At 41.6% G+C, this 27,693-nt stretch overlaps 1 protein-coding gene across 2 annotated transcripts in view; it reads left to right on the forward strand.

Moving 5' to 3' along the window:
• STK39 (serine/threonine kinase 39) overlaps positions 1–27,693 on the forward strand; it is a 321,213-nt gene that overhangs the window by 193,228 nt on the left and 100,292 nt on the right. For both annotated transcript variants that reach the window (XM_070803818.1, XM_019971542.2), the window contains exons 13-14: positions 5,858–5,920; positions 8,708–8,775. In XM_070803818.1, coding sequence (XP_070659919.1) covers positions 5,858–5,920; positions 8,708–8,775 — 131 coding nt within the window. The remainder of the gene's footprint in view (positions 1–5,857; positions 5,921–8,707; positions 8,776–27,693) is intronic.

Consider the following 27,693-nt stretch of genomic DNA (forward strand, 5'->3'; position numbering starts at 1 on the left):
CTGTCCATCACCAACTCCTGGAGTTCACTGAGACTCACATCCATCGAGTCAGTGATGCCATCCAGCCATCTCATCCTCTATCATCCCCTTCTCCTCCTGCCCCCAATCCCTCCCAGCATCAGAGTCTTTTCCGATGAGTCAACTCTTCGCATGAGGTGGCCAAAGTACTGGAGTTTCAGCTTTAGCATCATTCCTTCCAAAGAAATCCCAGGGCTGATCTCCTTCAGAATGGACTGGTTGGATCTCCTTGCAGTCCAAGGGACTCTCAAGAGTCTTCTCCAACACCACAGTTCAAAAGCATCAATTCTTCGGCGCTCAGCCTTCAAGATAGGCTTATTTCTGTGAAAGTATACATTAGTTTGGATGTAAACACTCCTACCAAACTTTAGAAATCACCAGCTCCACCTGCTGTTACACAACTTCCACCATTTTTGTTTCTTTTTTTTTGTTGTTTGTTTATTTGCTTTTGGCAGGGCTAACATTTCAGTATCATGTGCTGTGTTCATTCTCTCCAATGATGGTTCCTGTGTCCTTTCAGCTTTTAATTAAGGTAGCCCTGTGATTTGCCAGTCACACCAAATTGCTGTTTGGATGTGAAGCAAAAGCTATTTTTTAATTTATTATAAAGGAAATTGAAATTGTTAAATATATTCAACAAATATAAGTAAATTATATAAATATAAATGATATAGTAAATATGTGTAATGAGCATATGATGTGCACTGTTTGATGTGCACTGTTTTAGTAGGCACTGGGGGATATGTCAGTGAGGAAAACAGAGTCCTTGTGAAGCCTCCATTCCGGTGGGAGTAGATAAATTATATCCAGTAGTGTTCATAAGTAAATTATGTGGTTTGTTACAATGGAATAAGAGTAATGGGGAAAAAATCAAATAGGGTAGAGGGTGAGGTATGGTATGGTCGGAGTTTATGATTTTAAATGTGTGGGTCTTTGTAGGCCTTATTGAGAGGGACATGAAGACTTGTAAAAGGTATGGGAGAATTAAAGAGAAATAACTCTAAAGGACCATTTTATCTTGCTGCCCCTCAGACCCCTGTGACTGTCCTGTCTTTCCAGAGGTTATCAGTTTGCACTGTTTTCTTCCAGAACTTTTCTTGTTTGTTCACATACAAATATGTATGTAAAGAAATCTAGCATATCATTTTAAAAACATTAAGATCATAAAAACTATAAAGTGTTGCATCTTGCCTTATATCTTGGAAATCTTTCCACAGTACTTGCTATAGAATTGCCTCTTTATTTTTAACTGCTGAGGGGTATTCCATATCACAGTGGTTTAACCATTTCTTTCTTGGTGAGAACATTGAGGTTGCTATTACAGACTATATTCCATTAACATTTTTTGTGTATGCATTTTGAGGAGTGCACATATAAATAAAGCATAAGTACACAAAATTGTGATAGAATCTGCTGACTTTGGATTTTTATAGCTGCTATTATCAAAAGCTGTGTCATGCTAAATATCTTGTCATCTATACCTCAATAAAACTGGGGGGGGAAAGCTATATACAGTCTCAGACTGTGTACCATTTACCTTTAAACATCTTTTAGAGGGAAAACGCTTAGTCTGTACTAAATGGTACATTGAAATGCCACTGTCTTTACATGTTAATAAGCTTTTCAGTAATACTTATCATTTAAATTGCAGTTGAGTTGTTTACTTGACTATAAACCACTGGGTGCCTGGGGTGGTATTTTATTCCTGTTTTCCCTTAGTATCAGGTAGGTGTGCTGTACATTTTTGCTGGTGACATAGATACCCATGTACTGAAAATCAAACATTAAACAAATGTCTGAATACTTCTATCGTATTTATGAATAGATGAGAAAGGGAGGAAGAGACAGAAGACGTTTTATAATCGAGCTGAAGTTTAGAGAAAGTAATCTTAGTAATTCCCTATTTAGATTGAGATGCTGTAATAGATGAGGGGCATTTTAGAAATGCTGGTTTTGTGAGGGACTCTTTGGCTTCCCGGGAAGCATAAGACAGAATGTCCAGTTATTAATAGCATTAGTTGGAGAAAATCGAGAAGGCCAGAGTTGGGTATTTGCCAGAGGGACACTGGTAGATGTGCCTGGTACTGGGCCGTATTTGGAGATGAGACATTCTGGTATAAACTGTCAAGTTGCAGAGTTACACCACTTATCTACTGAGATTTATAGCCAGACTCAGTGAGAAATTGGTCCTAGTGTGTCCCTAACTTGGTTTTTTAGAAATAGCCTTGCAAAGTTTTAGTCACCTACTATTAACTATTAATTTGTAGTAAGTAAATAATTCATATGTTAGGTGACATGAAAACATGATTTGCAATCCTGGCTCCGTATCAGAAAAACTGAGAGCTTTAAAAATGCAGATCCCTAGACCCAGCAAATCAAATTACAATTTGGTGGTTTGGAATGATGTCCGGGGCAATTCTGATTTATAAAAAGCTGCTCGTGTGATTCTGACATGTGGCTAACTAGGATCAAGGACCACTGACTAGGAAAACCACACCAGCTGCTCTGAATTCAGAAGTCCAGACTGGAATCCAGGAAGGTTGTGTGCTCCACGTCCCTGAAGATTTGTTTTAAATAACTGCCTATTAGAAGTCTCAAACAAGCCTCCCTCCTCCCAAACAACTGTGACCCTTCAGACATCCTTTTGGGAAAGTTGTCCTCGTTTCTTAATGATTGAAAGCAATGATGCCAAGTGGGCAGATTTGATGACAGAAGCTCTGTAGGGCCCACAGCAGGTATATTGAAGAATTTTGTCATGGAGTCTAGGCTAGGTTCATCGTTTCCAAACTCTGATATTTCGTTCTGAAGAGAAAATACATTTGGTGTGGATTTCGGGTAAGTGAGTTGCACCACAGCTTAGACACCATGTAAAAGCTAAATTCATTGCATCACTGGATGATTGTTAAAACTGCCTTTAGCTTTTTAAAATTACTTCTGATGACATTGCATTTTCCAAAAGCCTGTCCGCTCTCATGTTGTTGGTCTTATATCCATTTGTCGTGGGAGGCCAAGATTTGATTTCTCCCTCCAAATTGATTGTACCGAGCCGTAGTCATCACAGCTGGCTTTAACTTGATGTTTTTATGATATCACTTCCTAAAAGGTGTTCTTTTTGCAGGTGACTGGCTTTCTAACTAGTTGTGGCTAAAATTAGTCTTCTGTATTTCTGAGAATAAACCTTTTGCTTTGGAGTGATTTTAGGTTTACAGAAAACTTGCAAAGATAGTTTGGAGTTCTCATCCATTCCTCCTCTGTGTTCTTTCACTGTTAATTTTTTTTGTAGCCTTGGTACGTTGGTCACAACTTAAACTCATCAGTGATCTTTTGTTTGTCATCGTTTAGTCGCTGAGTCATGTCAGTGCTGCGTTATTGTCTGCCAAATCTCAGATTTTATTTGAATTTCACTGGTTTATCCACTGACATCCCTTTTCTGTCTCAGGATCCAATCCAGGGTAACACATTGCATTTAGCTATGGCCTTGTTAAAAACAGAAAATGAGAAGATTAGACAGAGACTATGAAAAATTAGAAAAACGGATGTGGTCACTTTTTTCTCTCCATTCCAAGATCTTTTCCTCTTTCATTCAGTCCCAGAGTCCTGGCTCCGGGGCTGTGTCCAGTATTAATCTATGATTTTTCTTTGCTCTTCCTATAAAAACACTCATTTTCTCAAGTGTCCATCTTAAAGCGAACTGTTTAAAAGCAAAAAAGAAAAAAAAGCTCATTAGACAAATATATATTTTACTGTTAATGAATGACAGCTGCTTAATGTGTTAGCTTTCTTGTAAGTTTTGACATTTGAAAATGTATACCCAGAAGTCATGCCCTAAACTAATAGAACGGGATCTTTGGTGGTGAGCTCTAGCAGACTAGAGTTGGTTGTCAAGGAAGAGATTTTGTGCAGGGACACCCTCTCTCCACCACTCCTGTACATCTCTGCATGCTTCGTATACCAGTGGGGGCTGCAGACTGGTTTTTTTCTCACATGCAGGGTTATACCTACACAGTGAGGCTATGTGGTATGCATGGGGTTCCAGCCCCCAGTCCAGCTAAGTAGTTCTCAGTGCTCCTGATGGCCCAGGAGTAAGGGTCAGGGCGGGAGATGGACCTCCCCAGGGACGAGAGAAGCTGTCACCTGCAGTAAATGCCATTAAGAATTTTCCAGATTACAAAACTTCTTTGACGAAAGGTAGAATATTCTGTAGGTGCTCATGTGGCTTTTGGTTGTATCTCAAACCTTAACTAAGAATGAACTTTTCACTGGGCTTCCCTGGGAGTCCAGTGGTTGAGACTTTGCCTTCCAATGCAGGGGGTGAGGGTTCAATCCCTAGTCAGGAAGCTAAGATCCCACATGCCTCGGGATGAAAAACGAAAACATTAAAAAAAAAAAAAAACTTATTTACAAAACAGATACAGACTCACAGACATAGAAAACAAATATAATTAGCAAAAGTAGGGTGTTAAATTAGGAATTTGGGATTAGCAGATACACACTAGTATATGTAAAACAGATGAACAAGATGCTACTGTATAGCACAGGGAACTATACTCAATATCCTGTAATAAACCATAATGGAGAAGAATATGAAAAAGAATATATATGTGTAAGTGAATCACTTTGCTGTATACCAGAAAGCAACACAACATTGTAAATCAACTCTACTTCAATAAATATTTTTTTTTAAATTTAAAGATAAAGAAGATTGTGGAATCGGTCTGGAAAATTCTTTACAAGAATTCATTTGGGGTGGGCGAAGGTCCTCTGGCTGGTTAGTAAATACTGGTTAATTGTTCTTCTAAGATAATCGTTTCACCCCAACATTTTACTGTGAAAAATTTCCAAAATATGACAACATTAAAAGCATTTCATAGTGAACATCTACCCAGCAATTACCTCAATTCTGCCATTGCTGTACTTGCTTCATCTCACAGTTGTCTATTCATCTGTTGGTCCATCTTTGATTTTGGATGCAATTCAAAGTAAATTGCAGATGCAGGTGCACTTCCCCCTATTTCTTCATTACTAACACAAAAATAACTATTTTTTGTGGAAACATGCACACAGTTATCTTTGCAAAAGCATACAAAAATTTTATGCTCAAACTTTAGAAAACTCTTGGCACAAAGAATTTCTGATGACTTCTGATACTTTTAGAATTGATAGTAAGTTTAGGCAATAATATGTCTTTTTCATTCTTTTTTGCTGCTGTGTCTCTTTCAGTTTGTCTTTCAAGTTGTATTCCAGGGCAGAGTTCACAAAAGTGGGGCATAAGGCAGAAATATTTGGGGTATCACATTGGGGTCAGGTTTCTAGCTTAGAGGGAGAAATATAATCTCTCGCTCTAGATTCTCTTCTGGGGAAGATATTTTTTGAAATCCAGTGCTGCAAATAAATTGTTCAAAGTAATGATTAAAAGGGGCAAGTTGTGCTAATCCTAACATCCTTTCATTAAGGGGCTCCCATCTTGAGATGAAGTTGTGCAACGAGAAAAAAAAATGGTCCTTGAGCATCTTTCTGTTATCAAGTTTAAAATACCAAATTGTCTGTGTGTTTTCACTTAAGCTCAGTGGTTCTCTAGAAGCATAAGGGTCACCCGGGCACCTTATTAAAGATGCAGATTCTCTCCTGTCTCAATGAAATTCTGAATCCTAGGCCAGGTGGTGTCCTTGGTGATCCCAAGGCAGGTTGTCAAAGGACCACACTCCAGGAAATGGTGCTTTAAAATTACTTAAATTATTTAAGATTTTTGTCTCTGATAACTGAGACTTAATGTAACCACACTGACCTTAATGTCCCATTTTGGTGCCCTAATGTGCTGTCACGGTGGCTCTCTTAACAGATGGTGGTGAACGCCAGCAACATCCCCGAGCAGATACAGTCCCTTTCTGTGCAGGACTCTCAGGTACGTTTCTCTGCCTGTCATTTACGTTTGAGATGCTTTGAAGACAGATTAAAAAAAAAACAAACCTGACGTTTTAGGAAGATAGACAGTATCAGGGTAGTGCTTCCAGAGCAGGGGCTTGTAAACTCTCTTTTTTAATGGGTATGGAAAAATAGAGGACTGTCACTATTGACCATGCTTCTCAGGGCCTCCAACCTTTAAATGATAGGTTCAAAAGCAAGAACTGATTACCAGACTGCTTCCGAAATTGCTGGTACTGTGTGAAATGGGAAAAGGATTCTACTAGGTTCCAGTCACAAAACATTATAGTTTTTTTTTTTTTTTTTAGGGATTCTATTGTTTTTTTTTTTTTTCCTTTATTTCTCATGTGTTCCCCATCCTGAACCCTCCTCCCTCCTCCCTCCCCATACCATCCCTCTGGGTCGTCCCAGTGCACCAGCCCCAAGCATCCAGCATCGTGCATTGAACCTGGACTGGCATCTCGTTTCATACATGACATTTCACAAAAACATTATAGTTAATTGATACTTTTCTTTCTTTGCTCCTGGTTGGATTTCTATGACGTTTTTGTAATTCTTTTATCCTTGAATTTCATGAGCCAGTTTATCTCTACAACTTTCCTTGTAAAAATAATAGTTCAGTGACTGTGAAATGAATTCATATTAAAAGTTATATGACAGAACTCGTGTGCCATGAGTTGTGTTGGGTCCTGATGAAGGATGCTGACCTATCCAGGGTAGGGACTATACAAACTCAGAGTGTAGGCCCCCCATTTTGATTTTGCCACTTAGTTAATAGTAAGCCCTTCGGCTCTCAAAGTGGTTATGTGCTATGCTTAGTCGCTCAGTCATGTCTGACTCTTTGCAACCCTATGGACTGTAGCATGCCAGGCTCTTCTATCCATGGGATTCTCCAGGCAAGAACACTGGAGTGGGTTGCCATGCTTTCCTCCAGGGGATCTTCCCAATCCAGGGATCGAACCCAGGCCTCCTGCAGTGCAGGCAGATACTTCACCATATGAGCTGCCAGGGAAGTCCAAGAATACTGGAGTGGGTAGCCTATCCCTTCTCCAGGGGATCTTCCTAACCCGGAATGGAACCGGGGTCTCCTGCATTGCAAGTGGATTCTTTACCAGATGAGCTATGTGGGAAGCTCAAAGTGGTTATACTATCAAGTATTACCAGCCCGGTGATCAAATTTCCCCCTAAATCTGCATATTCCATTTAAATTTATTTCTATTCCACCTGATCTCTATTTTATGAAATAGCTGTATGCATAGGAGAGGGAGTGATGGGCTTTCATGGTTGCAGGTCAGACATCTAGTCTTTGACCTTGTTTTATAGATGAGGAAGCAAAGATTTGCAGAGGTCAAGTGGCTCATCCACGGTTGCACAACAGCTTAGAGGTGGAACCAGGATTCAGTTTATGTCTTTACTTTGTATTAAGCAACTTAGCTTCCTAGGTGGCGCTGTTGCTGCTAAGTTGCTTCAGTCGTGTCTGACTTTGTGCGACCCCGTAGACGGCAGCCCACCAGGCTCCCCTATCCCTGGGATTCTCCAGGCAAGAACACTGGAGTGGGTTTCCATTTCCTTCTCCAATGCGTGAAAGTGAAAAGTGAAAGTGAAGTTGCTCAGTCGTGTCTGACTTTTAGCGACCCCATGGACTGCAGCCTACCAGGCTCCTCCATCCATGGGATTTTCCAGGCAAGAGTACTGGAGTGGGGTGCCATTGCCTTCTCCGAGGTGGTGCTAGTCATAAGTAAAGAACTTGCCTGCCATTGCAGGAGACGTAAGAGACACGGATTCGATCCCTGGGTCAGGAAGATTCACCTGGAGAACGAAATGACAACCCACTCCAGTATTCTTGCCTGGAAAATCCCATGGACAGAGGAGCCTGGCAGGCTACAGTCACACAGAGTCAGACACAACTGAAGCAACTTAGCAGGCAACTTAGTATAGCACCTTGAGATAAACTGTAGGGATTGGTTGAATGATGAAAGGAGATGTAGGAATAATAAAGGATCAAAAGGCAAAGAATAAAGGAAATGGAAAAAGGAATTAGGATACCTAGTATTGTATAACATGGTATAGTTGGACTCCTTTTCATATATAGTATTTGTTCTCCCAGGAAAGTTTCGAGGCAAATATTATGCCCATTTAGTAGATGAGAAAATACGTTCACAGAATGACTTGCCCACGTTTGCAAAGCTGGTCAGTGGCAGAGCCAAGTCTTGACCAAAAATTCCTTATCTTTTCTGCTCTGACGGGAAGGTCTCATGTCCAAGGATTCATAAAGTAGGAAGGGCCTGTTCCGTAGAGGCATTCATGACTGATGATCTGTGCTCAAGGAAACAGGCTCTAGGTGAGAAAGGCAAACTGGCCTCATCTGCTAGGTTCCTTCTTCCTCTGCATCTTTGAAGTTTAAAGTGCCCAACCTCTGTGCATCCCCAAGGCCCAGTAGATGCCATCCATGGCTCAGGTTGCAAGGTGCCCCTTTAGATGGCTGATCTTTCTTCTTTGGACTTACTGCAGCGTATACCAATTGTTCACAGGGCCCATCCTCCTACCGAGGCTTTCTATATGAAACATTCAGATCCACAGTTGTGATGGGAGATAAACATCATTCCAGCCTTCACACAGAGGTGTTTTGTGCCCAAATAATAGGCCTGTAATAAAAGGCCTAGTATTGAAATTTCCAGGAAGAAAGGACTCTTACGAATCAATGGTTATCATGATTTTATGCATTTGTTTCCCGAGTTTATAACTGTTGGCTGTTTTGTTTTTAAAGGGCCTACCCAATGCTAGTGAAGACTACAGAGAAGCTTCTTGTGCCGTAAACCTCGTTTTAAGATTAAGGTAAACAATGTTGTTTGTTTTGCGTCGTTTTTCCTATAGTACAATATTCTAATCTACTTCCTTAGCTTTTCGTAATATTAGCATAAAATAAAATGATCTTATTTGATTTCCTGGGATAGTCAGTGTGGGCTGTATTCCCAGGACTAATTGCCCTCTTGTAATTGTTTCCTCAAGAAGAATAAGAAAGAAAAGCACCATATGAGTGTATCTCAGTGTACCCTTCATTAAGTTTTTCTTTTTTTTTCCTTCCTTTTTCTTTCTTGGGTTTTTCTTTCTCTTTTCCCCTTTTCTTTCTTTCTTTCTTTTTTTTTTTTAACAATGTAAGTTCACAGTAAGAGATTTTTAATGAGTTTCTTTCACACTTCAGCAGTCAGCCTCTGACAGAAATAAACCCTGCTTGTACTACAAGTTGCCTGTTCAGAACATTCTTCAGTGACAGGTTTGATCAGCCACTGTGGAGAAATGATAGATATATTTTGAAAGAACCCTCAGTCTTCTAGGAAAGGGATACAAATATAGTATCTGACAGTCTAGTCTTTGTATCTAGTGAAAGAAAGCTTTCTATTTTGAGAATTTCTAAATATAAGGTTGATTTAATGTATATTCTTTGTTGAGAATTTGGTGTCTCATGACTAAAGAAATTTGCTTAGAGTTAACTATAAATAGCTTAACTTACCAGGTCAATTAGAACACCATCACATCTTTGAAGGTGTTTTAAAATATGCCCTCCTTTGACAATTAAACAGAACACATGGCTAATGGACCTTTTTCAGACCTGTGGCTATAAAAGTTGGTTTCATTTTCAAGGTTAGTTTCCAGCCCTCTGAATTATCATAATCTGTTGGGCTGGATTATTATTACCGTAATCACCCCGTCCTTCTGATAGTCATTTACAATCTGCAGTGCATTTTCACATATTTACTGTGGGAACCTCACAGCAACCCTTGGTGTGATTTAATTCAGAGTTGATTTCCAAGTCAAGATGTGAAATTATTACAAGACTATTTCCTTATATTTATGAGGAACCTTGATTGTGATTCACAATTGGTGTATTTAGCAATCTCCAAAAAATGAAATAGCCATTCTCTTTTCATTTGACTTTGGAGCCAGACACTTTTATTTTTCACTTCATTTATTCACACATTGCACCAGTATTTCTGAGAGAGCCATTCTGTGCTGGGCTCCATATTTGTCTTTGAGACATAAGGGTGAGTGAGACTGTGGAGGTTTCAGACTAGCCCCCTGAGCATGTGCTGTTGGAAGTGCAGTGTTGGAAGTCATCTGACCTCCTGCTTCACGAATGCAGGTGTCTTTTCTTTGATGTCCCTGCTGGGTATTAACCAGCCCCTGTACATACTTCAGCTCACTCTTGTTTCCACCATCATCCCTGTGATAGTAAAAAGCTTTAATTGCAGTGGTCTTCCTGAAGATTTGGCTGACCATCCTGTTCTGGACTCTATTTCTGACCCTTAGAGCAACTATCGGGCCCTCTGGATAAAAATCTCCTGAAGAGAGTGTTAAAAAGCATATTTTGAGCCTTCCTTGGAAATACTGTATTGCTCTAGGTACCAGGACAGTACAGAACAACTGCATTCCCTCATTTTTCTGAGAAGTGTTTGTTGGTTGCCAGGCTTACTCTTCACCCTTCCTCGGCAAAATAGTTTTGGCCTTGCTTCTCATGATACAGTTCTGTACCCCCCTTCTACTCCTCCTCGTTGATGGCCCTTACTGACATGTAGTCTACATCTAGTCTACATTTTTTTAATTGGAGTATAGTCGCACCACAACACTGTGCTAGTTTCTGCTGTACAGCAACGTGAGCCAGCCATTTGTATATGCGTGTCCCCGCCCTTCTGGATTCCTCTCCTATCTAGATCACCACAGGTCATTGAGTAGAGTTCTCTGTGCGGTACAGCGGGGTCTCGCTGGTTACCTGTTCCAGGCATGGTAGTGTAACCTGTTCCATGCATGGTAGTGCATACATGTCAGTCCCAGTCTCTCAGTTAATCTTGCCTGCCCCTTCTCCTTTTGGTGTCCATTTGTTAGTTCTCTACGTCTGCATCTATATTTCTGTTTTGCAAATAGGTTCATCTGGTGGCTCAGATGGTAAAGCGTCTGCCTACAATGCGGGAGACCTGGGTTCAATCTCTGGGTCTGAAAGATTTCCTGGAGAAGGAAATGGCAACCCACTCCAGTATTCTTGCCTGGAACATCCCGTGGATGGAAGAGCCTGGTAGGCTACAGTCCACGGGGTTGCAAAGAGTCGGACACCACTGAGCGACTTCACTTTCACTTTCATATATTTTTTAGATTCTATATATATGCGTTAATATACAAAATTTGTTTTTCTCTTTCTGACTTACTTCACTCTGTATGATAGTCTCTAGGTCCATCCACGTCTCTACAAATAACCCAAACTCATTCCTTTTAATGGCTGAGTAATAGTTCATTGGGTATATGTACTACATCTTCTTTATCCATTCATCTGTTGATGGACATTTAGGTTGCTTCCATGTCCTAGCTCTTGTAAACAGTGCTGAAATGAACATAGGGGTGAATGTCTTTTTGAATTATGGTTTCCTAAAAGTATATGTCCAGTAGTGGGACTGGTGGGTCATGTAATAGTTCAGTTTTTAGTTTTTAAGGAGTCTCCAAACGGTTCTCCATTGTGGCTGTATCAATTTACATTTCTACCAGCAGTGCAAAGAGTCCCCTTTTCTCCACACCCTCTCCAGCATTTATTGTTTGTAGATTTTTTTGAAGATGGCCATTCTCACTGGTGTAAGGTGATACCTTATTGTAGTTTTGTGTTTCTCTAATAATTAGTGATGTTGAACATTGGGCCTAGGTGGTGGTTTTCCTGAGTTTACGGCTTAGATCACTAGTGTTATAAGATTCTCCATGAAGAAAGAGTTCCATGTTCAAATAAATTAAGAAACAGTGTGTCATATCCATCTATCACACACACACACACACACCTTTTTTTGGAAATCACAAAGAACATTAACATTAAAGGTTCTAAGAAGTTCTGCAGGATAGGAATTCATTTACCTTTGTTTACTGCAAGACCTCTTTGACCTCTAAAACTCTTTTCCATTTAACCATGTTCCTTTTAAATGTAGCACTCATATTTAAATGCAGGATTCCAGGTGGGAGCTAAGCAGACTGGAACAGTAGATATATCATGTGATTTTTGGCAATTTGGACTCTATTTCTCCTAAATCAGCCCAAGTTTTCATTGCCTTTTACAATAGCTGTGTAATTTGGTGATGAATTTAGCTTGACCCATCAGTCAAATTAAAAAAATCTCTGTTCTTGGTTGTTTTTTTTTTTTTTTTCCCCTATTTGAAATGCTACCAAATCTGATTCTGAATTGCTACTTGTGCTGTAAAACTCTGTGTATGTCTTACCGTTTGTCAGTATAATAATGGACCTGTTGATTTTGACTCATTGCTTGCCCTCTGTACATTTTGCTCCTGTCACTGTGTCTGTCTTTATTAGAGACAGTGTTTGTATATACATCACTTGTCAGTTTGATGACCCTATCTTTTGTGTCTTTATTCAAAACACTGATCAATGTATTCAACAGTTCAAGCAGGACAGAACTTTCTGGTATCTCTTAGAAACTATTTGCTTTCTGAATGACTTTCAACAATTAACTAGTATTTTTTGGTATAGTTGCTCAATCAAATCCCATTGATTCTACTGCCTTTTAGTCAACATTTAACTAGCTATTGAGAAGGCTAATGTAAAAGGATCTATTAATAGTGTTCTGAAAATGAAATGAATCAATGATACTTTCAAAAAAAAGTGAATTTTAATAGAGCTTATTTTTAGCAAACATATGTTTATGTCTAATTGTTTACAGGGTATTTGTTTATACTAGTGTTTTGATTTGAGAACTCACAAATCTTTCAGAATATATTGTTGGATTCCTTCAAGGGCACTCCTTATACAGTAATGAACAGTGTGGGGATTAGGGGCACTGACTCCCAACAAAGTAGAAAATCCACTTTTAACTTTATAGCCCTCTGTATACACAGTTCCACATCTACAGATTTAATCAACCACAGGCTGTGTAGTCCTGTGGTATGTTGGGGAAAAAAATCCACATATAACTTGACCAGCACAGTTCAAATCCCTGTTGTTTGAAGGTCAACTGTAATTTGAGAAGTAGCCTTTGAAACTTAAAAGTTAAATGCTGTTAAGTTTTTGAGATCACTCTGTGCTGATGTAAACATAAACAGCAGATACACTCATTCATCCTATAGATGTTTATCGAGCACCTGCCTTGTGCACGCCACTGTTCTAGGCCTCATGATGCAACAAGGGAAGAGACAGAAGACAAATTTCTTGCCCTCCAGGAGCTTACATGTTAGAGGTAGGGAACGAGTCCAGTAGGAGCATTACTGATATGATATCTCGATTTCTCTGATGGAAAAGCTGCCATCAGGAGGCTAGAAAGTCTGATGGTGCTATTCTCTATTAAGGAATGCATGTGAGTTTTCTACTGCCGTGTAACAGGTTACCAAAAACTTTGTGGCTTAAAACAATGTCAATTTATTATCTCACAGCTTCTGTAGGTCAGAAATCCAGACATAGTCTACCTAGGAGACTGTAGGAGAGTGCCATGTCTCACCAGACAGCAGTTAAGGCCTGTTCACCTGGAGCTACGGGCTTCTTTCAAGGTCATCTGGGTGTGGGCAGAATTCAGTTCCTTGCAGGTTCCTTCCTTGGCTCTTGTAGGCCAACCCCAGTCTAGACAGTTAATAGCGTGACTGCTTTCTTCAGAGGCAGCCAGAGACCAACTCCCCTCCCCTCCAAGGGCTCAGTCCCTCTGTTAAAGATTTTTCACCTAATTTAGCCAGTCTCATCTAGAATAATCTCCTGTTTTAAAAAATATTTATTTGGCTGCACTGGGTCTTGGTTGCAGCTTGTGAGATCTTCAGCTGTGGCATGAGGGAACTAGTTCTCTGATGAGGTCAAACCCGGATCCTCTGCACTGGGAGGGCTGAGTCATAACCTCTGGACAACCAGTGAAGTCTCTAGAATTAATCCTCTTTTTGATTAAGTAAAAATCATCTGATTTGGAATTTGAATTATATCTGCAAAATCCCTTCACTTTTGCCATAAAATGTAACATAATTACAGGAGTGAGAGTCCATCGTATTTAAAGCTGTGGGTCAGACTCAGAGGAGAGGATTACACAGGGCACTTACACCAGGGGACAGGAAGGTTGGAGGCCATTATAGAATTCTACATACCATAAAAGTGCTGTCTAAGTAAAGGGATATTTGAGCAGACCTCTGACAGAAGTGAGGAATCAGCCGTAAGGTTGTGTGGAGCAAGCGACTTTTAGGCAGAGCAAAGCTGATTGCAAAGATTCTGAGCAGGAAGCATGTCTTAAGCAGTTATAGAAACAGCCAGGGAACTAGTGTGGCCAGAGTGGTAGGGAGTGAGGTCAGAGGATTATCAGGGGCTGAATCATGTAGGGCCATATACCCTGTGGTGAAGACTTTGGATTTCACTGTTTGTGCATGGAAAACCATTGAAGGTTTGTGAGCAGAAGAGCTGCATGATCTGAGTTAAACTTTAAAATAAGCACTGTGATTACCTTATGGAGAATAGATCCCATAGAGAGACTTTAGGGTAGAAGCAGAGAGCCTGTTGTCAGGCTATTGCTGTGGTGCAAAAAATGATGCTGTGACCTGGACCAGGGTGGGGAATAATGGAGGTGGCGATGAATAAACAGATTGATAATCTGGAGACTTCTGGATGGAGGAGAGAGAACTCAGAATATTATTCAAAATGCAAGTCTGTGTACCCAGTGAGGCCAGACACTGGCGTTTGGAACATAGTAAGGTTTATTGCAGGACCATGCAAGGAGATGGCTGCCTCATGTCTTAAAAACCCAAAACTTCTCGAAAGCTTTCAGCAAAGACCTTTTATAGAAAAGGTGAGGGAGGAGGTGTCATTAGTTGTTGCAAACTTCTTGGTGTCAGATTCTTTGTACTTGAGGTCAGGTTTGGTAGGGTAATGAATGAATGTTAGTCCGTGTCCTGACAAGAAAGGGACAGCTTTCCCCCTTCAAGGTCCAGATCCTGACTAAGAGCAGGCTGATCTCAGTTGGCAGCTCCCTGAGGTCCAGGTCCACAGACCTGCCCAGCTGTCATTGCTGAGGAAGCCAGGAGCCCAGGACCCAGCTGGTCCTCAGGTTCCCCGGGCCACCTGTATGGTCCCACAGACTGTATCCTTTGCAGACGGCCACTGCCATTAGGTCTCAGAGGCAGGGATGGGGAAAAGGTTCGCTGTCACCTCAAGGGCTGGACCCAGGCAGTGGGTGGCCCTGATGAGGGCTCTGGAGCTCTGCAGGACACAGCCCCGGCCTGTTCCCTGGGCTCCCCAGCTCACCTGCTGGTCCAAGGCTGAATGAGCTGGAGGGCCCCAGGGAAAAGGTTGGGATCTGCGTCTTAACTCACTCTCCATCTCACAGCTACCACTCCCCGGTTGGCTGAATCCCCTAACTGTGGCTTTTTGACAGTTGGTAGCTTGTGGGCAGGGCCCACTACAGCAGCGACCAGTGACTGAGCAGGACCACCGGTGGTCACTCATTAACACTTTCTTGTGGGAGGGGCCTGTAGCAGCACTGACCTGTGCCTGAGTGGGACCACTGCCTGGTGAAAGGGCACAGGGGAATGGCCTGCAGCAATACCTGCACGCTAAGGGCTGTCCTCACTGTGCTCTAGTACAAAAAGATTACTCAGGGTTTGGGCCTGAAAGTACAAATGAGTGGAGTTGCTGTCTCCTGAGATTGGGAAGGGAGTTGCACGTTTGGGGCAGAATCAAGAATTCAGTTTTGCATGTTCAGTTTGAGTTGTCTAGTGGAGATCTATGTAATGATGTCAAGTAGGCATTTGGGTACATGAGCTGAGATTTCAAAGGAGATATATTTCTGGGCCAAGATAAATAAATTTGAGAACTGTTTGGTGCATATAGTTTTTAAAGCGATAGAATTGCATGAGCTTACGTAGGAGGGGAGTGGTGAAGAGAAAATTGGTCTTGCACACTCAGGTGGTGCGTGGATAAGGAGCAGTCAGCAGGTGGGTGAGGACAGGCTGGTGAGGTCAAGGAGAGAATGGTGACTCATCTGGTAAAGAATCCACCTACAGTGCAGGAGACCTGGGTTCGACCCCTTGGTTAGGAAGATCCCCTGGAGGATGGAATAGCTACCCACTCCAGTATTCTGGCCTGGAGAATTCCATGGACTGTATGGTCCATGGGGTCTCAAAGAGCTGGACACGGCTGAGTGACTTTCACTTTGCCTTATACTTTGTCAAGCCAAACAGAGGAAGTATCTCAAGAAAGAAGGAGTGGGAAGCTGCATCAGTTGTTATTCGTAGATCAAGTACAACGGGAACTGAGAATTCATTATTGTATTTGGCAAAAGGCAGCACATTCTTGACCTTGGCAAGTTATTTCAGTGGAGTGCTAGAGACAAAAGCCTGATAGTGTTATGGAACATCACCAAGTCTGTGTGCCCGATGCACAGTAAGGCCAAACAATACCAAAACAGTGGAGTTTGGAACAGGGAAAGATTTATTACAGGGCCATAGAAGGAGGTGGCCCTTCCATGGAAGGAGATGGTTCTTAAGGCCTGAGCCCAAAGCTACTGAAAGCTTTCAGCAAAGCCTCTTTAAAAGCAGAAAGGTGAGGGAGGGGTGTGGTTAGTTGTTGCAGACTTACTGGTGTCAGATCCTTTGTTTTTGAAGTCAGGTCATGATCAAGTAACAATGTTCCTGTAAATCTCTAGCAAATGAATGTTATTCTCTCTCCTGACAAGAAAGGGCGAGATCCCACAGTACAGCTTTCACCCTCCAAGGTCCTGTCTAAGAGGCAGCAGAACTCAGGTGGCAGCTCCTTCAGGGCCAGGTTCCCACATCCTGCCCAGCCGTTGTCGCTGAAGGAGCCAGACGTCCAACCCAACTGACCCTTAGGCTCCTCAGGCCACCCAAAAGGGAGAGACCAGGAGGTCCCATAGACTGCGACCCAGGCACACTGCCTCTGCTCTTAGGTCGCAGAAACCAGGATGGTGGCAAGGTTCACCACTGCCTCAAGGCCTGGGCCAAAGATGGTGGGTGGCCTTGGTGAGGATTCTGAAGCCCTTTAAGACACAGCCCCAAGCCTGTTCTCTGGGCCCCCCAGCTCACGGGCTGGCCCAAGGTTGGGTGAGCTGGAGGGCCTAGGGGCGAAGGTCGGGATCTGCCTCTTACCACACTCTCCACCTCATGACCACACTCCACTGTTGCCTGAATCCCCTCACTAACTGTCGTTTCTTAACTGTTGGTTGCTTGTGGGCGGGGCCCACTGAGGCACTGACCAATGGCTGGGCCGGACCCATTGCCTGGTAACAGGCTGTGGAGTGATGATGCAGAGCAATGGCTTCTGTGCTAAGGGCTTGGGCTTACTGTGCTGTGTTACAATACTGGGTTCAGGGCAGAGTGGCAAGATAAAGCATGATGTAACAAAGATAGATGACTTACGAGTATGGATGACTCTTCTAGAAATTTTCTATACAGGGGAGCAGAGAAATGGGATGATAGCTCAATGAAAATAAAGGATGAAGGGAGGTTGGTTGTTTTTAAAGCTTGTTTAATGAAAATGATCCAGTAGAGTAGGAAAATGAAATAAGAGAAGGGACATTGGTAAGCCTAATGTCCTCAGATGGATGGGAAGCAATGATGACCAGGCATCAGAGTAGATGTCAGCCTTAGACAGGAGAATGGAGAGATGACTGTTCGACATGCAGCCACAGTGATGGGAGGGCAGGCAGAAGTTCAAGGAGATTGGTGGGTTTAGGTACAGACTTGTAGAAGTCTTTTTCTGTTGATTCTGCTCTTTCAGTAAGGTAAGGAATGTCATCATTGACAGAAATGAATGAAAAGATGTTTGAGGTTGGAGAGATGAGGAGATAGTTGTATAGGAGACCTGGAGAGTAAATTCACCAGGGAAATGTTGGTGGGATGAATAGGCTGCACCAGTGATTATCACTTGAGGGTTCAGTTCAGTTCAGTCGCTCAGTCGTGTCTGACTCTGTGACCCCATGGACTGCAGCATGGCAGGCCTCCCTGTCCATCACCAACTCCTGGAGTTTACTTAAACTCATGTCCATTGAGTTGGTGATGCCATCCAACCAGCTCATCCTCTGTCATCCCCTTCTCCTCCCGCCTTCAATCTGTCCCAGCATCAGGGTCTTTTCCAATGAGTCAGTTCTTCACATCAGGTGGCCAAAGTATTGGAGTTTCAGCTTCCAGCATCAGTCCTTCCAATGAACATTCAGGACTGATTTCATTTAGGATGGACTGGTTGGATCTCCTTGCAATCCAAGGGACTCTCAAGAGTCTTCTCCAATACCACAGTTCAAAAGCATCAGTTCTTTGGTGCTCAGCTTTCTTTATGGTCCAACTCTCGCATCCATACATGACTACTAGAAAAACCATAGCTTTGACTAGATGGACCTTTGTTGGCAAAGTAATGTCTCTGCTTTTTAATAAGCTGTCTAGTTTGGTCATAACTTTTCTTCCAAGGAGCAAGCGTCTTTTAATTTCATGGCTGCAGTCACCATCTGCAGTCATTTTGGAGCCCCCAAAAATAAAGTCTGTCACTGTTTCCCCATCCGTTTGCCATGAAGTGATGAGACCGGATGCCATGACCTTAGTTTTCTGAATGTTGAGTTTTAAGCCAACTTTCTTCTTTCACTTTCATCAAGAGGCTCTTTAGTTCTTTGCTTTCTGTCATAAGGGTGGTGTCATCTGCATATCTGAGGTTATTGATATTTCTCCCAGCAATCTTGAGTCCAGCTTATGCTTCATCCAGTCCAGCATTTCTAATGATGTACTCTGTATATAAGTTAAATAAGGAGGGTGAACAATATACAGCCTTGATGTACTCCTTTTCCTATTTGGAACCAGTCTGTTGTTCCATGTCCGATTCTTAACTGTTGCTTCCTGACATGCATACAGATTTCTCAAGAGGCAGGTCAGGTGGTCTGGTATTCCCATCTCTTTCAGAATTTTCCACACTTTGTTGTGATCCACACAGTCAAAGGCTTTGGCATAGTTAATAAAGCAGAAATAGGTGTTTTTCTGGAACTCTCTGCTTTTCTGATGATCCAGTGGATGTTGGCAGTTTGATCTCTGGTTCCTCTGCCTTTTCTAACTCCAGCTTGAACATCTGGAAGTTCACAGTTCATGTGCTGTTGAAGCCTGGCTTGGAGACTTTGAGCATTACTTTGCTAGCGTGTGAGATGAGTATTGTGTGGTAGTTTGAGCATTCTTTGGCATTGCCTTTCTTTGGGATTGGGATGAAAACTGACCTTTTCCAGTCCTGTGGCCACTGCTGAGTTTTCCAAATTTGATGGCACTTTCACAGCATCATCTTTTAGGATTTGAAATCACTCAACTGGAATTCCACCACCTTCACTAGCTTTGTTCATAGTGATACTTCCTAAAGGCTCACTTGACTTAACATTCCAGGATGTCTGACTCTAGGTAAGCGATCACTTGAGGGTAAAGATTGTGAATTTCAACTGAATCAGTAGCTTAGCTCCTGAAATAGACATTATCCTGATGTCTGAATATAAAGACTTCACTGGTGGCTTAGCGGTAAACAATCTGCCAGCAATGCAGGAGACGCACGAGACACTGGTTGGATCCTTGGGTTGTGAAGATCCGTTGGAGCGGGGCATGGCACCCACCTCCAGTATTCTTGCCTGGAGAATCTCATGGACAGAGGAGCCTGGTGGGCTACAGCCTATAGGGTCGCAAAGAGTTGGACACGACTGGAACTGAGCACGCACACACACCCAGAATATAAGTGTGCACGTGAGTGTAATTACCGTTGAAATGGGAACAGCATATAAAAACACTCCTAGAGGATTCTACAAGCACACCCTTGCAGGATTTAGAGTGATGGCTTCAGATTTAGAGTATGAATCATGGAGCATATATGGGTTATAGAGTTGCCCTCAGTGATCTCTTGTGTGCAGGGTGAGTCTCCTGCCCTCTTCTGTTACCACCAGCACCCCCTTATAGGTCTGAATTCTCTCAGAACCTTCAAAGTTGCATGCGCATAGCATGTCAAAATCTGCAATCTAGAAAGCAGCACAACATTGTAAAAATTAAGAAACAGCAGCAAAAGTACAAGGAGAAAATCTGCCATCTAGTGTTGGTCCCCGCCAGCAGGCCCTTTGTTCTGAGCCCGACAAACTGTCTGTCTCTCAAAGCAGCCTGTGTGGGGAAGCTAAAAGATTGTTCTGGCCAAGTGTGGATCAGATTTGAGAAAATCCATGTGCTGCTTTGTACCCTTTTCGCATTTCCATCTAGACCTTAAGATTCAGACATATGTATGTGGATCATTAGACGGCACATGGCTGCTGGGTGTCAGGAAGCAGTGTGCCTGCCTGCCTTATCCCCTGAGATGACTTGAGCATGAAATGTATGTGTGTCATGCTCCACAGGCTGGTGAGTAGACATCAGTTCAATCGAGCATTTCATCAAGTATTAACTAATACTATATGGGTTCTTTTTCACCTCTTAAAAAGGTGACTCTTCCTTTTTTACATAGCATTTTATAGACCTACCTGCTGGGAATATGCTTCCTTCCTCCAAGATGCCAGATAAAGCTCACCTTCCTGAGAAATTCTTCTCAAAGCATCACATTCTGTAAATTAAAGACAAATTCATTTTAGCTACTAGGAAAACATTTATTTATCAGTTACTCATTTCTAGTGATCATAGGCACATAGGCAAAAGACTGAGAAGACAAAGGTTAATATCTTCTTTGGAAAAATACAATATTGCTTTAATTTGCCTTTTTTTTTTTTTTTTAATGTTTATTTGGCTGCACTGAGTTTTAGATGTTTAATTTGCTTTTTAAACTGAGCCGTTATATGTAAGGTTGGAGAGAAAGGATTAGACCTTAGATCTCCATGTTAAGTGCTGGAGATAGTTAACATGTAGGTTTTTCTTTTTCTTTGTATGTATTTTTCTGCTTCTTTGTCCATTGTGTGTAAGTAAGTAAGTAAGTAAATCGCCCGGACGTGTCTTACTCTTTGTGACCCCATGGACTGTAGCCCACCAGTCTCCTCCGTCCTTGGGATTTTCCAGGCAAGAGCACCAGAGTGGGTTACCATTTCCTGTATGGTAATGTCAAAAAAATTGAGTATCATAAAATTAGTGTAAGATAAGGAAATCCTGTTAAACACATCACTGGAGAAAATTACCAAGTGAGCTACCTCATAATTTATATAACTGTCTGTAGATGCGATTACAGTTTCTGTTTCGAGTTAGGGATTGCACAAATATTTTGTCACTAGTATATTTTTCATAAAGTAGAATAGTCATATTTGACATAAAACATGTTTTTGGAGTCAGGCTCAGTGATATGGAAAAATGATAAACTTAGTCAAACTGTTAATTCCTTTGTGTTGGATGCTGTTCATGGTTTGACAGCTCAGCCCCGTGGGTTGCAGTTAGTTTAGCTGAAGGCAACTGTGACAGTTGCGACACATATGCTTTGATCTGTTCCATTAATTTGCTAATAATGAATTTACCTGGTTATTAATCAGCAATACCGTTCGACCTTGATGGGTCAATTAAAGACTGTACACCAACAAAATAGCTTTCCTGTTTGTAGGGGGAAATGAGCTCTAGAATTGGATATTTATTTTACAGAAATCCTTTAGCATGACAATGTTACTGAATTTGACTTCCTAATATTATTTTAGTTTTTCTATTAACAGGTAAACATGGATATGGGTGAAGTATAGCCTTAGCTTGTTATAATTTCATACAAAAGCTAACACTGTTAAAAACAACTTTGCTCACCGTTTTAGTATCAATATGCCTGAATTCTAATTCCATGTTATCATCATGCAGCAGGAATTAGAACTCTTAAATGATTCTCTAGCCTAAAATCGGGTTAATTGCATAATTCTTACTAGTCAAGTGGTTGGGAGGCTTGATTAACTTTTCCCCCAAGGGTTAAATAGTCTAATCATAGTTTTCAATTGTGGCAGTGCTTTTTAGTATGTGCTCTTCTTCCCCCCTCAACAAACTACTTATTTATGGCTTTCTTGTACAAGGCTTTGTTGGAAATCCAGAGATGAATATGACAGGGTTTCTGCACTCAAAGAGCTTACTGTGTAGGCGGATAGATCAGACCCTGCACAAATGACTCTAACACAAGGTAGAAAGTAATAAATGGCATAAGAAGACTGGTGAAAAGAAGACCTCTGGGTAGTTAAAGGAAGGCAAGGGCCCTTTTGTCTAAATGTTATCTTTGGGTTCCTTGTTCCCATAGTAACCAGTGTTTATTTTTTTCAACGTTCACGTTTTAAGAAGAGTAATGGTTGGGTTGAATCCAGAGACTCTGTCAGGCTCTGGTCTTTGGTATGGGCTTTAACAGACTTAAATGATTTCTGACAAGACTACATTTTTAGTAGAGTGGTATGGATTATTATGCAGGCACCAAGTTATTACAAATTCTATTCTTTAATATGAAAAATAATTAGCATTTTACTTTATTTTTTGAAATATTCTCCTCTGATCATTTCCCTTCCTCTGAGAATTGGAATCACTGTTGCACATCTCGGCTATATTGTAAGTGAGGTCCTCCAGAAAGATGGGGTTCCTACCATGGTCCAGGCACCAAGATAAGCACTGTATGTGCTTTGTCCTGTTTAATCATCACAGAACCTCTACAACTTGTTCCTAATATCTCACTGGTGAAAAACTAAGATGTAAAATCATGGGGGTTACTTGACCAATATCTTCCAGTCCAGATGAAGCAGAGATGGGTCTTGAATCTGGGTCTGTTGAACATGCTGATCAACACCACTTGATCCTGTGGCTGTGCTCTATTCAGCTCCATTCTGAATGCTGTTAGAAACTCGTGTTCTCACAGGATTGTTATATTTACCTGTCTTCTCATTGACATTTTACCTAAGTAGTCTTTTAACAGTTTTTCACGATAGGCTCATCATTAAATATTGTGACAGGAATACCTGAAAATATTTTGGAGGAGACACCACAGATGATGATGAAAATAGCAGTTAGCATTTCTAGTGTCTTAAAATTTTAAAAGCACTGCCGCATCACTTGCCTGATTTAATTTTTCCTTTCATCCTGTGTTGGCTACTCACAGGTGGCAAAGAAAGATCAGGGATGTTAAGTAACTTTCCTGCAGTCAGAGAGACAATACACTTAGGCTGGAGACTGGGTGTTTGGATGTTAATCCAGTGTTATTGATGGTGTGGTCCAAGGAGATGGTGTAAGTGTAGATGGGTAGTGCAGGCTGTTGGTCTTTTGCATTTACAAAATCCTTCTGCTGGTAAATGTGCTAAAGGAAGGTTTGTATTCAGAAAAATTTGGTCAAGTAAGGGAAGAAAAATAGAAGAATGAAAAACCATTCATTGTGGGATGTGTGTGTTGTGGGTGTGTGCATAGTCACGTTTGCCTTTTTTGAGACCCCATGGACGGTAGCCCACCAGGCTCCTTTGTCCATGGAATTTTCCAGATATCCCTGGTGCCTCCCGCATTTTCAGACAGATTCTCTACCACTAGTGCCACCTGAGAAGACCCACTGTGAGATAATGCCCTTTTTTCTGAGAGCAAGAGGATGTTTGTGAGTGCAAATACTTTCAGCAATAGGGAGTGTGTAGAGTTCTTTGTGCTCAGTCCCCTCAGTTGTGTCTGACTCTTTGCAACGCTATGGGCTGTAGCCTGCCAGGCTCCTTTCTCCATGGAATTCCCCAGGCAAGAATACTAGAGTAGATTGCCATGCCCTCCTCCACGGGTCTTCCTGACTCAGGGATCAAACCCGGGCCTCCTGCATTGCAGGAGGATTCTTTACCCACTGCTAGAGTTCTTTACTTTCAAGCAATATATGGGCATCTTAGAAATGTAGAAAATTAAAGTAAATTAAAAGAAAAGAACAAGAAATAAAATCATCCATAATCTTATTATGGAATCTCATAAGAGATACCCAGAGATACATCATTATTAGCCTCTTGACAAGTATTCTTCTACTCTTTTCTACACTTATGTTAATTTACACTTAAAGTGTTTAATGTTATATTTTATTTCACGTAACACATAGTGTTTCAAGATCTGCTTTGTTTGTAATGTCTTTGATATCTTGTCATATCCATGAGTATAAATCTACACAATCCTTTTAAATAACTTCCTTATATTTTGACTGAATGAATCAAAACATATTACTTTAAAAGTATTATTTGATATTTACAGAGTTCTCGGTTCTTCAGAATGGCAGTATATGAAAGCTTATATGTGCAAAAATGACGGTTGAAAACTGCCCAGTAGAAAAATCCCCTCTAGCATTGGATTTAGACCTTGCTGACTTTGCCAACAAAGGTCCATCTAGTCAAGGCTATGGTTTTTCCAGTGGTCACGTATGGATGTGAGAGTTGGACTATGAAGAAAGCTGAGCACTGAAGAATTGATGCCTTTGAACTGTGGTGTTGGAGAAGACTCTTGAGAGTCCCTTGGACTGCAAGGAGATCCAACCAGTCCATTCTGAAGGAGATCAGCCCTGGGATTTCTTTGGAGGGAATGATGCTTAAGCTGAAACTCCAGTACTTTGGCCACCTTATGGGAAGAGTTGACTCATTGGAAAAGACTCTGATGCTGGGAGGGATTGGGGGCAAGAGGAGAAGGGGACGACAGAGGATGAGATGGCTGGATAGCATCACTGACTTGATGGACATGAGTCTGAGTGAACTCCGGGAGTTGGTGATGGACAGGGAGGCCTGGCGTGCTGCGCGATTCATGGGGTCGCAAAGAGTCGGACAGGACTGAGTGACTGAACTGAACTGACTGACTGAGATGCTCTCAGACTTTGATAAACCTGGAGAGACATAGCTGAGCAAGCCCAGTATCAAAGCACATGGGGCGGGTTGTGGCTCTTGGTCATCAGGAGACGTCACTGATCACATAGTAGCTACCTTACTCTGTTAAATCTAAGTTCTTAGGGTTTTAACTAAGCCATTGCACCGAGAAGCCACAGAAATGAGTGATTTCTGGGTGTAATGTGCTCACAACAGTAGAACATAAACACCAGGCTCTACTTTGCAGCTGTTCTTTTGGGTTCTTCCCTCCAATGCATGTTCTTTAAGACATCCTCCCTTGGTTGCTTGCTGTGAGCAGCCTGGGGTTAGAGGAAGTGACATGTGGGGCATATAACCATTAGAGGAGATGAGAGATTTGCCTTTATTGTCTTAGAGCCTTACACACCGCTTAGCATGTGCTAGACCCTTAATATTGTACATGTGTATTGCACAAATGCCAACTGAATGATTCTTAACATTTTCCACAAACTTTTAATATCACAGTGCCTCATAAGTTTTTTACGTATGTATATGGCTAAAGATCGGAGAAGGCAATGGCACCCTACTCCAGTACTCTTGCTTGGAAAATACCATGGACGGAGGAGCCTGTTAGGCTGCAATCCATGGGGTCGCTAAGAGTCGGACACGACTGAGCGATTTCACTTTCACTTTTCACTTTCATGCATTGGAGAAGGAAATGGCAACCCACTCCAGTGTTCTTACCTGGAGAATCCCAGGGACGGGGGAGCCTGGTGGGCTGCCGTCTATGGGGTCGCACAGAGTTGGACAGGACTGAAGGGACTTAGCATAGCATAGCATGGCTAAAGATGTTATAGTGGAACAATAGTTTTTGATGTTGTAGTGGAAATGTGTACAAAAATACTTTCTTTTTTTTTTTAACTAGATTTCCTCTATAAAAATTCCTAAGTAAAATAATACTTTAGGTATAATCTCTAGTTTTTAAAATACAGGCTACATACTATAAGAATTGTGAGATTGTTTTTGTGGCAGAGATATGAACAGTCATGCTGAATGAACATCCCTGCAGTTTGGGTTTTTTTTAGAATACATACAGACTGTATGCCATAAGAATTGTGAGATTGTTTTTGTGGCAGAGATATGAACAAAATCATGCTGAATGAATATTCCTACAGAAGTATCCTCTGCCTTTCCTATGTGTCCAGCTTGGATTACTTCCCCAAGGGTTTGTTACCAGCATCCTTTGACTGTACTGCCCCTGGGTCTCATGACCAGTTCTCAGCGTGTGAGTTTTGAAGTGTTGGCATGAAATGCTATTTCCTCCAGACCCTTCTCTAGTAGAAGTTTCCCTAGTTTAAAAAAAAAAAAAAAAAAGATGTCCTCAGTCCTGCGTGCAGCTTAAAGGTGGCAGCCAGCATGCCTCGGTGGAGCTTACCCATGACTGCAGTTCTGATGCAGAATGTCTTCAGGGCATTCCTCATCCAGCCTCCAAAGGGCAGGGAATTGTGCAGTATCCTAGGCACCATCAGTGCCCGGAACCAGAGCCCCCGATCAGCCTGTGGAGGGTTAGCCCCTTTGCTATAACTCTCTCTCACTGTAAGTCCTGCCATCCTCTGGTCAGCAGTCAGTCAGTCTTACTAGACTGACTGCATTTCTGGGACTTTCACATTTTCTGTGTTCTCCTGCTTCTTCTCTTGAGCTTTTTTTTTTTTTTTTTTAATGTCATCACACAGATTGGCATGAAGAGAAAAATGTCTTAAAAATAGTGAGTACCTTAAATTTTGGCATCATTTAAGTCAATGTTAATTACCTGATACCTTGGCTGCAAATAGCCCAAAACTTTAGCAAACAGCTACGTATTTTAAGTTCTCCTTTCTGTCACTGGGCAGAGGCTGTCTCTCTTATCCTTTTTTATATTCCACCTTTCCTAGCTGCTGATGAGGTAACCTGCTGCTCTTAGCATTCTAAAAATTCTCTCCAGTTTTCTCAGGGAAGGGTGTCTCTTAGGACTCGTCCTCTTGATCAGAGCTGAATAATTCTGAGGTCTGTTTGCAAAATTATTTCAGTTCTTAGTTACCATATCCCTGGAGATAATGAACGGTAAGATTTCTTCCTCGAAATGTTGAGTCTTGGAAAGGTAACAAGCATATTTAAGTTTGGGGCCTTTCTTTGCACTAACATTTCTTTCCCCATTGAAACCAGACTCCCTGGAATATACTTTCAACTTATTTTGCAATTCCCAGAGTGCTAGAGTTCTCTGTTCCCCTTGGTAAAATTCACATAGTTGTTAGCTGGTGGTATAGTGGGAAATCTCTGCTGTCCAGTGAATTGCATTGGTTGGTCTTTGTATTAGTTTTCTATAGCTGCTATAATAAATTACCACAAACCTACTGGCTTAAGACAGCACGAATTAATTATCTTATAGTTCTGCAAGTCAGAAGTCTATATGGTCTCACTGGGCTAAAATCAAGGTGTCAGGAGGACTGTGTCCTTTTAGGAGCCTCTAGAGAAGAATCTGTTTCCTTGACTTTTTTTTTTTAAGACTTTATTTTTCAGAGCAGTTTTAGGTTCAGAGCAAAATTAAGAGGAAGGTATGAAGATTTCCCATTTATCGCTTGTTTCCACACATGCATAGCTGCCATGACTATGTACACCCCCAACAGTGTGGTACATTTGTTATAGCCTGTCAGCCTACACTGACACATCCTTATTCTTCTAAGTCCACAGTTGTATATTACAGTTCACTCTTGGTGTTACACATTCTGTGAGTTTGGATAAACGTATAATGACAGGCACCACCATTATAATACCATATCGAGTGTTTTCACATCCCTAAAAATCCTGTGTTCTGCTTGCTAACCTCCTCCCACTTGCCTGGCAACCACGGATCTTTGCTGTTTCCATGGTTTTGCTTTTCCCAAAATGTGCATTGGAATGTGCATTTAAGGTTTCTCCATGTCTTTTCCTGACTTAATAGCTCATTTCTTTTTAGCTATGAGCACTGTGCATTTTCTGTATGTTTCATAGTTGGTTTA

The sequence above is a fragment of the Bos indicus genome, chromosome 2, assembly GCF_029378745.1.
Source record: "Bos indicus isolate NIAB-ARS_2022 breed Sahiwal x Tharparkar chromosome 2, NIAB-ARS_B.indTharparkar_mat_pri_1.0, whole genome shotgun sequence".
NCBI lineage: Eukaryota > Metazoa > Chordata > Mammalia > Artiodactyla > Bovidae > Bos > Bos indicus.